The sequence below is a fragment of the Leptodactylus fuscus genome, chromosome 9, assembly GCF_031893055.1.
Source record: "Leptodactylus fuscus isolate aLepFus1 chromosome 9, aLepFus1.hap2, whole genome shotgun sequence".
NCBI lineage: Eukaryota > Metazoa > Chordata > Amphibia > Anura > Leptodactylidae > Leptodactylus > Leptodactylus fuscus.
In genome coordinates this window covers 71,865,205-71,878,501 of record NC_134273.1, presented here as the reverse complement: position 1 = coordinate 71,878,501, position 13,297 = coordinate 71,865,205, and the positions used below count along the sequence as shown (strand labels likewise).

The 13,297-nt window shown below is 41.2% G+C and overlaps 1 protein-coding gene across 1 annotated transcript in view; it reads right to left on the bottom strand.

Annotated features, from left to right (window-relative positions):
• Positions 1-951: 951 nt before the first annotated feature.
• PLPPR5 (phospholipid phosphatase related 5) overlaps positions 952-13,297 on the bottom strand; it is a 136,550-nt gene continuing 124,204 nt past the window's right edge. Inside the window, exon 6 of the mRNA XM_075286579.1 lies at positions 952-1,532. Within this exon, the coding sequence (XP_075142680.1) occupies positions 1,500-1,532 (33 nt within the window). The 3' untranslated portion in view covers positions 952-1,499. The remainder of the gene's footprint in view (positions 1,533-13,297) is intronic.

Genomic DNA, 13,297 nt, shown 5'->3' with positions numbered 1-13,297 from the left:
TGCGATCTGTGATCAATAAAAAATAGATACCAATGGATGGAAGTTATTAAATCTATAGAATAGTTGTCTATCAATTTGGTCATATATCACATAATATACACTGTCTACCAATAAGTATTTGGACATCTGTTAAAGTTTGGCGGAGGTGGAGTTATGGTCTAGGGGTGTTTCTCCTGGTATGGACTGGGACCCTTAGTCCCAGTGTATGGTAAACTCAACGCCAACACCTATAGATAAGTGTGCTTCCTATATTATAGCGGTTCTATGGGTCGGACCAATGTCACTTCCAGGATGACAACGCCAGTCATGTAGCGATTTCTACCATGGCTTGGTACAGTGGCAATCAGGTTAACCAACTGGACTGGCCTGCCCAGAGCCCAGACTTGAACCGTTATCGAACACCTCTGGGAAGAGTTGGATCGCCGAACTAAGGGGTGCAGCAACCGTCCAAAATTGTTGAAAGAACTTACCTGTCTTCTCCAAGCCGAATGGAATAAAATACCACTAGCTGTCATAGAAGGATTTGTGGAAAGCCCCGGAGGGTTGAGGCTGTAATTGCCGCTCGTTCTGCTCGGACCACAGGTGTCCAAATACTTATCGATAGACATTGTACTGTAGAACTACTATAGCATTGAATATAAAACTCATGTAATATATGCACATTATAGAACTGAATAGAAACCACAAAACAATCTCATTTGAAGTATTTTATACACAGAAATCCCCACTTGTCTTATTCTACTTGCATCTCTCTTGAGTTATACGTTGGCCTTTCACTGTTACATTTGAACACCCTTTTTACTAATGTTTTCTTTCCCAGATTCATGGAAGCCTAGCCAATGAAGACATAAAAAGAAAACTTTCCTTTGATCCACGCCAGACAAGTTTCCAAATAAATAAATTTTTAATTATGATACATTAATTATTACAGTAAAAATTTGCATTTTTTTCCCCTTCAAAACATAAGCACCAGTCTTGATATAACATAAAGTATAAATCATATAGTGAAATATATAGCAAAATACCATGTGCAAACAGTATTTAGCACAAAACATAAATAAGTTCCTCTTGTTTTTTTCATTTTGTACATACTGAATTATTACTAGATGGGAGATAGGTCATGCTGAATTAGCTCAAACAAACTCTGTTCTTTAAGGTGATTGTTAGAAAGTCCAAAACTGAAGAGGTGACCTAAGGTAGGGTACTGTACATGATTGATTAGAAAGCTCTAAGGACCAAGGATTGTGGGAACCTGACATATTGACTAGCTCACATTTCTAACACACCTTCAATGGTTCTCTGAAAAAGTAAGGAAAAACAAGTTAGAATTACAAAACAACCTTCAGATGCGGACAATATTGTTGAGACTGTAAAAATCATTAAATAGACCAGATACTGTAGCTTGTACTTCTCGCTCTTTTCAAATATGTCTCGGTTGAGATGAGTGAACTGTGAAGAGGGAGGAGGTCCAGTGCAGAGAGTAGGCATCTATTTCAACATCATGTGACTTCGGCAAAGGCGGTGAGGTGGTTCTAAAGAGAAGAAACAAAGGAAAATCAGAAAGAGGTTCTTAGGTAGAAGACTTGATGGCGGACATTTTGAAAAATTAAGAATGGAAAAATTAAATTTTCTTAATTATGTGTTTTTTGTGTTATGTTACTTCCATGTAACTTTGGATATTTCATTGCCAATGGCTGTTGTTTGAGTCAATTACAACACTGTGAACTTACTATTTATAGATCAGTACAGGTATTAGGAGATTTCTATGGTCATATTTTAAAGTTACCCTCCAGATCACTATAGCGATTTCACAAAAAAATTGTGATGCATAGTGAAAACTACTGGTGTCCTCCACTTTAATCCATCGGGTGCAGTTCTTCTGAATTCTAGTCCCTCTCTTAAACTAGTCTATGTAAACGGTGGCTTAGTAACCTCAGATATTCCCCTCTGAATCCTAGTCCCTATCTTAGACTATTCTATGTAAATTGTGGCTTAGTAACCTCAGATATTCCACTCTTAATCCTAGTCCCTATCTTAGACTATTCTATGTAAACTGTGGCTTAGTAACCTCAGATATTCCCTTCTGAATCCTAGTCCCTATCTTAGACTATTCTATGTAAATTGTGGCTTAGTAACCTCAGATATTCCACTCTTAATCCTAGTCCCTATCTTAGACTATTCTATGTAAACTGTGGCTTAGTAACCTCAGATATTCCCTTCTGAATCCTAGTCCCTATCTTAGACTATTCTATGTAAATTGTGGCTTAGTAACCTCAGATATTCCCCTCTGAATCCTAGTCCCTATCTTAGATTATTCTATGTAAACTGTGGCTTAGTAACCTCAGATATTCCCCTCTGATCGGGAGAGTGTCTTAGAGTACTCTATGAATGCAGTGCTTTGGTAATCTGAGACACTCCCTTCATTTGGCTCTTTGGTGGGCTAACCCCAAGCATGGGAGAGTGTATCTGACTACAAAAACTACAATGTAAATCCTCGGAGGGGATTAATTTAAAAGGAGGGCATCAGATATTTTAAAGGGGTATACCTATTTCCAGGATCATAAGAAATGTGTAGCTTAAAGGGGTTGTCCCATCTCGAGGATCCTATCTATGCTGGTAGTTTACTTACTAGTTGACTTTTCCTAAATATATTGCTTTAGAAATGCTGCTTTGTTTGCCTTCTATGTGAACATATTCCACCCATTGTTTACTTAGCGTTGCTATAACCACAGACCTGTCTGATAGGACAAGTGATGTCACTCACTACTCTGCTGGCAGGACAATCACTTCAGCTAATTGCAGTTTGCTTATAGAGCAGAGTCGGTTATCTCTCTATGTAAACACACAGATAACACTGATTCCATTCTGTACAAGCATGTGCATATTATCTGATCTGCATAAGTATTGTGATACCTCATAGTGTCCTGTTCAGCAGGAGCAGAAGGGGATACAGGAAGTGAGAAGGAGACAACAGGCAAAGCTGCTGAAACAGTGACATGGGAAAAATCCCTTTAAGGCTAAGGTCCCATGGGCCGTATCCACAGCACTAAAGTGCTGCGGGAAGAACCGCTGCATGAACGCATTGTGGTTCTTTCCGCAGCGCTTTTAAGAGAAAGTTCACAGAGTTTTCCTCTGCGGACTCTCTCTTAACATTATATCTACGGGAAAGTTGCCGCCGTTTCCGTAGAAATAATTGGCATGCTGCGATCTTCTCCTCAAAGTGGGGATGGGACTCGCATGAATCCCATCCACTTTGCCTGCATTGTACAACGTCGCCGTTTCCGGTCCGTGGGGCCCCGGCCTAAACTAGCTTTAAGTGTTTTACTCCAGAAATTGCCTTATTTTTCTCAGTTTGCCAGATAAGGCTGATTAAGTCTCCTCAGTGTTTATAGCTCATTGCCTAGGTTTCTGACCACCTCTGCTATCTAGCAGTAGTGGTTGGAGTGGTCCCTGTTCCCAGCCACCTCTATTCCCTTCTATCCTCTGGGACTGATGCCTAATGGATCCATCTTGTAAAGTGCACTTTGCTGCAGTAACATTACTGAAACTAGTAAAGGGAAGGAAGAGGAGACAGGAGAACAAGTGAAACCCTGATATCGGAAAAGCCATTGAATTATGCATTTATTGTAAACATTTTCATTGTGAACTTAATGGAAGGTTTAATGTCTGCAGTACAGCTGTAAGATATGGATCTCCCACAGTTATAAGCGCTAGAACTTAGATCTAAATGCAATTCCAATGAAGTGATAAACTAAAGGAGCTTCTTTCACTGGAACTGTGGGAGGTCGGAGCGTTGCAGCTTTAATATGGACATTACAAAGTGAACCATTTTATAGATGCGTAAAATGAGCCATAAAGTTATAAGCAGTACATGTGTTTGGGTCTGATCTGCTATCACATTTGGTAACCACTGTGATCCTGTAATCGTAACGTAATTGCTGACATTATTTGTGCCATTTTACATTGTTTTAATTTTCTTTGAAAATGTGAGATATTAATAAATTTCGGTGAAATATGAAGGCTCACGGTTATTTTCAGATTTTTGTTTTTAAGATAAAAATACTTCATACATCTTAGTAACATTAGTCATGTGATGGAGCATTCATTACAAAACACGTTCCATTACCACCTCCACCAAGTCCAAATATTTGCATTCTTCAATAGGTGTCACCCACTGGTTCTAGCATTGTTGGATTTTTTATTCTCTAGCCCCTACTGTTCCTCAGCAATTGGTGCTGTCATTTTCTGCACCCCGTAGGGTCTCTACGGTCAGGTGTAAGGACTTGGGCTAAAGCAGATAGCCTGACACTTCCCACCTCATCACATGGGTGCTGAAACTAACTGCATTGGTTGCTCAGGCATAGTAGGAGCTACAGAAAAAATCCAACTGAATTGGAAACAGAGGAAGGACGCCTAATAAAGGAAGCAAAGAGTTGGATTTGGTGGAGGTGGTGAAAGGTCTTCTTTAAAGAAGGGTCAAATATTTCAATGAAAAAATTACATCTCTGATGAACATCTAGTGTTTTGAGCTGTTGAGCACTAGCTATGACATATAGTACATGATATCTAATGCAGTCATTATGGTGATCAGCAATGACACTGCAAGCTTTATAGTGGGGAGAGCCATCACAGGAGTCCGAGACTCAATATTGGTAGTGGGGGTCTGACACATGGCACCCCCACAATTAACTGACATCTGCACAGTGTACAGAGCCGATAGCAGACAGTGTGTAGTGGATATTCCAAACCATTGCAGCTTTGAATGGGAACTAAGCTGTTACATTGTAGCACAGGGGTGCTCAGACTTTTTCAGCATGTGATCTACTTTATAAACTCACCAAGGAAAAAGATCTACTACCCACTTCTTGTTGGCGGGGCATGTCTGTGGGTGGGGGCGGGCATGTGGGCAGGGGCAGGCGGAGCGTGAGAGCAGGAGACAGCGGCGTTCTGTGGCCGCCCAGGGATCCCCGCTGTCTGCTTGTTCACAGCGCAGGCTGAGAGTTATCTCTGGACACTGGCAGGCTGGGGCTGCGGCAGCCCCGCCTGCCAGTGTCTGGAGATGACTCTCAGCCTGCGCTGTGAACAAGCAGCACCCCAACTCCCTCCATCCCTAACAGCGTGGAGCGCATCATCTCCTGGAGCTGCTGCTGCCCGGCCTGCAAATGTCCGGAGTGCTTGTTCACAGCGCAGGCTGAGAGTCGACTCTCAGCCTGCACTGTGAACAAGCAGACACCGGGGATCCCTGGCTACATCCCACGATCGACCCATACGTCCTTTGCGATTGACCGGTAGATCACGATTGACGTATTGGGCACCCCTGGTGTAGCACATCCACTACACAGTGTACAGAGCTTCCTGCTCCCTACACTGTTCAGATAGAAGCCGATCGGTAGGAGTTCTGGGTATTCTATTCCTACCAATCTGATATTAATAACCTATCCTAAGGATAAATATGAAGTCTTGAAAAACACCTTTGACCTTTCATATTGAATGTATATTATCTCTAACATACAAAGTCACTACTCTGTCTTACAAGATATAAAATAAATTGTAAATATTAGACTGCCATGTGTGGTCCAAGAAACATAGTGCGAGCTAACCATGCCCCAGCCTCTCCATAGTGTAGAATGAATAGGCAGGTAGTGCGTTTCTGCCCTGTATAAATATCTGCCATTAATTATCGTTATCTGATTTTAGCCTGATATATGAAACAATGGCCCTGGTATTCTACAGATGGAATGGCTGCTATTTAATTACTGTATCTTTAATATGTTTTATCTTTGTCCTTTCACCAGTAACATTGCATGCAAATAAGATGGATGAATTCTTTCCTACAAAAATATGATATGCTACCAGGATTTCCTATTAAACAATATAACAAGGCAACACGAGTCAATCCAATTATATTATAAGACAGAAACAATAGCTTTACCGGTGTTATGTAAGCAGATGATTGAAGTCACGTTTAAAGTCAGTTATCACCTATCCAGAGACGTTGGATAGAGACGTTGTGAGTATATGTAATAGGTCACTCCTCTCTCATAGCTTTCTCTCCTTTCTCATTCAAACGCCAGCAGAGCGCCATACGCGCCCCCGCCTCCCTAGTGAAACACTCACGTCTCCCCGCCCTGTACCAGTCCACACTCTCCTAAACCACAACAAGCCCCGCCTACTCCCAACATCAGTAACATTAGCCTAGGGAGGCAGGGGCGTGCACGGTGCTCTGCCAGTGTCTGAATAAGAGACGAGAGGACAGAGAACAATGGCCTGGAGCTTCGGGGAGTGGCAGCAGTTCTGTGCAGGTAAGTTACAGTTAAAGGGATACTATCAGTCAGACACAATTTTTTGTAGGTACCAAGAAAGGCTATTCTTCTCCTACCTTTCGTCCTCTTCTCCGTGCTGCTATTCGCCTACAATCCCTGTTCTTGTCGGTATGTAAATGCACTCTCTAACAGCACTGGGGGCATCCCCAATGCTGCGAGAGAGCTCTTTCCAGCACTGCTTCCTCTTCTTCAGCAGAGTCTTCTTCAGCCTCTTCTTCTGGTGGTGGTTTGTAACTTCTAAGGCCTCAGGCCTTGGGCAGAGCAGAATGCGCATGCCCACAGGTCACGAGAAAATGGGCACTTACAATACTGTGCAAGTGGCCATTTCCTTGTGGCCTGTGGGCATGCGCAGTCTGCTCATACCCTAGGTCCAAGGCCTTAGAAGTTACAAGCCACTGCCGGAAGAAGAGGCTGAAGATGACGCTGCTGAAGAAGAGGAAGCAGCGCTGGAAAGAGCTCTCTCGCAGCATTGGGGATGCCCTCAGTGCTGTCTGAGCGCTGGGGTCTGCTCCCAGTGCTGCGAGAGAGAGCTCATTTACATACCAACAAGAACCCGGATTGTAGGCGGACTGCGGCGCAGAGAAGACGACGACAGGTACAAGATGAATATCCTTTCTCAAGGCTATTCCGACGTGGTACCTACAAAAAATTGTGTCTGACTGATAGGATCCCTGTAAGTTGCAGGTAAGGGTTGAGTCATCGGGATCAGAATTACGTTCCTGATCTTTTTTAGGTGGGATCGGAACACGATTGCAATCGTGAAATTTACGATCGTGAAATCCCGATGGCTCAACCCTAGTGACCAATGCTCCATTGAAAAGCGTTTTAAGGCCAGGAGCCCCACGTGGTATAAACGCCACAATTTGCCGGCAGTGGAAAAAAATTGCAGTCAGAGCAAAGTGGATGGGATACTAGTGAATTACACGTCCACTTTGTGGTAAAAACCACACTGTGGACTCAATATGTCGACCATATATAGTTGCTGCAATTGCAGCGGCATATCAACTGTGCTGCACATGCTATCCACTGGATATACTATTATCTTATTTTGCAGACAATAGGTATAAGCACATCCACAGCCGGCTATTTATCTAGACTATGGAGCCCTGTAATTATCTTACAGGAATATATACTTGCAGTCCAGCTCTATAAATAAAGGCTATTGCCCTTCACACTTTAATATCACAATCCTATAATATATTCTTGGAAAGAGATGTCCGATCTTGCCTAAGGACTCATTCACCGCTGTTTAAAAATGAAATGTCCACATTATTTCTTCCCTTGAATAAACGCTTTTGACAAACTCTAAAATGGAGCCTGAAAAGTGACTTTAAACAACACTTGACAAGTGACAAAACATAAGAATTTACGTCGTTATTAGAACAGTGCGACATTTCCTTTAGACTTTGGTAAAAAAAATGTCACAAAATAAAGAAAACAGAAAAAACTTACAATAGTTCCAAGTAAATCCATTATTTTAATTATAGTTCAACGGGAACTTATTTCTATAAATAACAATCTTATATTAGGCCTGGTTCGCATCTGCAATCGGGAATCTGTTCAGAGAGTCTGCCCTTGAATGGAATACCGAACGCATTGACAGGAGGTGAGCAGTGAAAGCACACGGACCCCATAGACTATAATGGGGTCCGTGTGCTTTCAACGAGGTGTCCACACTAAACATGTGGACAGGAAAGTACTTCACAATCTACTTTCCCGTCCACATGACTCATGCGGAGACCGTGTGCACAGCACACGGACACCATTATAGTCTATGGGGTCCGTGTGCTTTCACTGCTCACCGCCTGTCAATGCGTTCAGTAGTCCGTTCAAGGACTCCCCAAACAGATTACCAAATACAGATGTGAACCAGGCCTAAGACATATCTTAAACAATTTTTGATGATAGTTTTAAAAATGTTCCATCAAAAAAGCACTACATCCTGCAATTTTCACTCTCACCATTAAGCCTAATAATATACTGACACTTGCCAATTCCATAGGTATTTTCTTTGCAACGGTAACCTCATTTGCATCTTGGACAAGACAACTATAATGGATGACACTTCTTTAAATAACGCCATTGACCTATTATTACATAGGTTGTTCACAATAGTAGATGTCACAGCTTATTTACTCCTACTCCTTAGGCCGTGTTCAGATGAAGTTTTTTGGGCCCATGTGGACCTGGCCTTACACAGACCACGCCTAAAAAATCTCCCATAGACTTCAATGAGTCAGCTTCAGACTATTGCTGCCTATAGCAATGAGATTATTGTAACTAAATGCTGTTTATAGAAGAAGCTCAGACAAGATGGCTGCCCCCAGAATCATGTACAAGAAAAGGGATTAAAAAAAATCCACAATCATGAAATAAAATAAGGTATTAAAAAAATGTATGACTTTTTAGGATAAGCTGTTATATGTACACGAGGAGTCATTCTATTTTAGACCAATCTAACTTGTATTCTGTCATTTTCCCCTCCTTTGGCTCTATCTATAACTCTAATTCCTAATGATCCCTGTTACGATTCCTTCCATGCACAGCACATGGGGAAACAGGAGATTTATTCCTTCCCTTTAATTTCCCTCAATGACTCAACATCTTGTGTGAAGATTACAGAGAAGTACTTGGTGTGAGATAGAAACTTACTACCTAGTTGCAGTTTCATGTTTTTGTGCTTCAGATAAATTACAAAATTCTATTTTCACGTTGCAATTTTTTTTTTTTTTTTTTTTTAAATTCAATTTACAATCACTTGTACAATCGATTTATTGTATGCTAATTTTGTTAAAAAGTTAGTGAACCTTTAACTCCATCACTGTGACCTACTTGACAGTATAGATCAAAACCTGATAGCCTGTACTCATACTAAAGACAGTATATAAATTCAGTTTGCTGACGTATACTGTGGCAATGTCTGGAATTGCTCTCTTTACAAGCGGTGGTCTACTAATAGAATAGGGCTGCAGTAGAAAAATCAGACAGTCAGCTCTTCTGTCAGCCGACCCACACAGGCGGTTTTTGCTATAAAACAGCCGGGATTTGGATTCCCTTGATGCCGTCCTCATCAATATTGGATTTGTTCCTTCTCGTAAAGGGAGATTTTCTAATAAAAGATATAGATCATGTGTGTATGTAGTGTTTTTATGTAGAAGCGTTCTAGGGTAGGGTCTGGTGGAGTTCGTTCCTTTGCAGGTGGCAGTGCATTCTGTAGAGACCCTGTATATGGTATGTGCCGCCATATGGTACCTCATTAAGCAATCTGTAATACAACATGATACTACTTCCAATTTGTTGTCTTTGAGACATATACGAAAGTTATTAACCCCTTAAGGACCAGGCCATTTTTTGGTTTCGCATTTTCGTTTTTCCCTCCTCACATTTCAAGAGCCATAACTTTTTCATTTTTCAGTTCACAGAGTCACATGATAGCTTATTGTTTGCGGGACAAATTGTACTTTGTAATGGCACCATTCAATATGCTGTGCAATGTACTGGGAAGCTGGAAAAAAATTCAGAATGAGGCGCAATTGGAGAAAAAATGCATTTGCGCCATTTTCTTATGGGTTTAATTTTTACAGCATTCACTGTTTGGTACAAATGACATGTTACCTGTGTTCTACGTGTCAGTACGAACGCGGTGATACCAAATTTATATAGTATTTGAAATTTTTTGATACTTTTAAAAAAATGATAAACTTTGCAAAATAGAAAAAAAAATTTGTGTCATCATGTTCTAACACCTGTAACTTTTTCATATTTCCATGTATGGAGCTGATTGTGGTGTCTTTTTATGCGGGACAAGATGACGTTTCTATTGATACCATTTGGGGAAAGATCCGATGATTTGATCACTTTTTATTCAATTTTTTATAGGAGGCAAAGTGTTGAAAAAACCGCTTTTTGGCTGTTTTTATTTTTTTTGCCGCTACGCCGTTCGCAGTACGGGATAAATGTTTTAATATTCTAATAGTTCGGGCATTTTGGAGCGCGGGGATACCTAATATGTTTATGTTTAATGTTCTTTAATTACTTTTATAGCTGATCTAGGGAAAGGGGGGTGATTTGAACTTTTATATTTTTTTTATTTTTTTAATACTTTTAAAAACTTTTTTTTTTCTTCTGTTACATTTATGATCAGACACCTTAGGTACCTTGAAACCTAGGGAGTCTGATCGCTCATACTATTCACTGCAATACTACAGTACTGCAGTGAATAGCAGAATCCCAGCACTTCTATTAGAGGCTGCCTCTGGCATCGTCTAATAGATCTAGTGCAGAGACAAGCCTGGAAGCCTTCAATAGGCTTCCGGCTGTCATAGCAACCGATCACCGCCCTCTTGTGACGTTCAGGAGGGCGGCGATCGGCAAAACATGGCGGCGCCCATGCCGCCGGCGCCGTTTACACACTGCGGTCACGTTTGACCGCAGTGTGTAAAGGGTTAACAGCAGCGATCGGCTCGGGCACCAACCGCTGCTGTTAGTGGCAGGTCCTGGCTGTATTATACAGCCGGCATCTGCCGTGTATGGAGCGAGCTCAGCGTGTGAGCTCGCTCTATACATCCCCATGCGACCCATGACGTACAGTTACGTCAAGGGTCGCTAAGGGGTTAAAAACCCCTATGCTATGGCAAGTATGCAATGTATGCCGTACACCTAGTGCCAGCGTCAGCTCTCCTGTTACCCAATTCCGCTCCAGCAATACAACAAAAATATATTCCTGTGGTCCGTGATTGGCCGAATGGGCATTTCCTGCACCTCAAGAGGGGCCATGAAGTAGAGACCGGTGGGATCTGAGTAGCCTCGGGTTAGAGGAGGAGAGTATTACTTCTTTTTTTTTTTTTTTTTTTTTTTGCCATTCTAAAAATCTTGATGCGCTTAGACAACCCCTTTAACATAACTGTTAAAGGGGTTGTCTACTCTATCCACCCCAGTCGTTTTCTGGCCCATAATGCATATTTCTTACTGATGACCTATTTACATGATATAACTTGATCAAAATTTGAGAGCCCATATCTGATCTGTGCAGGTCCAGCACCCAGACCCTGCACAGTTCTGCTGTACCCGCACCCTCCAAGTAACACAAGCTGTTGTATTTGACCACAAATGCATGTAGTCTGCTCCTATTTAAGTAATAAGTGTGGAGCTTCAGTTACATAGTTCTACCGCTATACAATGAATGGGGACATAGGTTCGCTCCTATTACATAAATACTTAAATAAGAGCAACCTGCACATGCTTCCCGTCCACTGCAGTGGTAACCAACCCCTGGAGGCTGCTAGAACAGCTGATCTGTGCAGGGTCTGGGTGTTGGACCTTGCACAGATCAGATAGTGATGACCTATTCTGTGCATAGGTCACCAATATAAATTACACATTATGGGGGCAACATGATGGCTCAGTGGTTAGCATTGCAGCCTTGCAGCGCTGGAGTCCTGGGTTTGAATCTTGCCAAGGACAACAGCTGCAAGGAGTTTGTATATTCTCCCCGTGTTTGCGTGGGTTTCCTCCCATACTCCAAAGACATACTGACAGGGAAAAAATGTACATTGTGAGATCTATAATGGTACAAAGTTTAACACTTCATCTAAACAGTACATACCATATGTGGTAGATTGTGCCGTATAACTCGTTAGTATTATGAAATATATTATTAATGCATCTTCCAGGCAGTTAATACATTACAGATAGACGTGTTGTTTGTATTCATCCATCTATACAATATTCATAAATTATAACTTCTGAAAGTTCAGATTTGATGCGATGTCAGAAGTTCAGCTCTGTATCTAATAGGTTTGTTCAATGACTTTGAAAGCGCTTAGTGAATAGTGACAGGTATACAAGAGAGATTTCCTGAAGAATGTCTCTTAGATAGTAATGAATATCTTAAATGAATGCAATAGCAGGATGCCGAGCTCCTGAGAATTCAAGGACACTAATGCACATACTGCTACGGATGTCTTTTGTCCCGGGAATAATACATTGTCGTTCAATTGTTTTCTGTTTTGCTTATCATTTACAGGATTTGGATTGAGGGCTTACTGTGGATTTTGCCATGAATTTTTTATATATATATATATATATATATATATATATATATATATATACAGTCCTATGAAAAAGTTTGGGCACCCCTATTAATCTTAATCATTTTTAGTTCTAAATATTTTGGTATTTGCAACAGCCATTTCAGTTTGATATATCTAATAACTGATGGACACAGTAATATTTCAGGATTGAAATGAGGTTTATTGTACTAACAGAAAATGTGCAATATGCATTAAACCAAAATTTGACCGGTGCAAAAGTATGGGCACCTCAACAGAAAAGTGACATTAATATTTAGTAGATCCTTCTTTTGCAAAGATAACAGCCTCTAGTCGCTTCCTGTAGCTTTTAATCAGTTCCTGGATCCTGGATAAAGGTATTTTGGACAAACAATTCAAGTTCAGTTAAGTTAGATGGTCGCCGAGCATGGACAGCCCGCTTCAAATCATCCCACAGATGTTCAATGATATTCAGGTCTGGGGACTGGGATGACCATTCCAGAACATTGTCATTGTTCCTCTGCATGAATGCCTGAGGATTTGGAGCGGTGTTTTGGATCATTGTCTTGCTGAAATATCCATCCCTGGCGTAACTTCAACTTCGTCACTGATTCTTGAACATTATTCTCAAGAATCTGCTGATACTGAGTGGAATCCATGCGACCCTCAACTTTAACAAGATTCCCGGTGCCGGCATTGGCCACACAGCCCCAAAGCATGATGGAACCTCCACCAAATTTTACAGTAGGTAGCATGTGTTTTTCTTGGAATGCTGTTTCTTTTTGGACGCCATGCATAACGCCTTTTTTTATAACCAAACAACTCAATTTTTGTTTCCAAAATGAAGCTGCCTTGTCCAAATGTGCTTTTTCATACCTCAGGCAACTCTATTTGTGACGTACGTGCAGAAACGGCTTCTTTCTC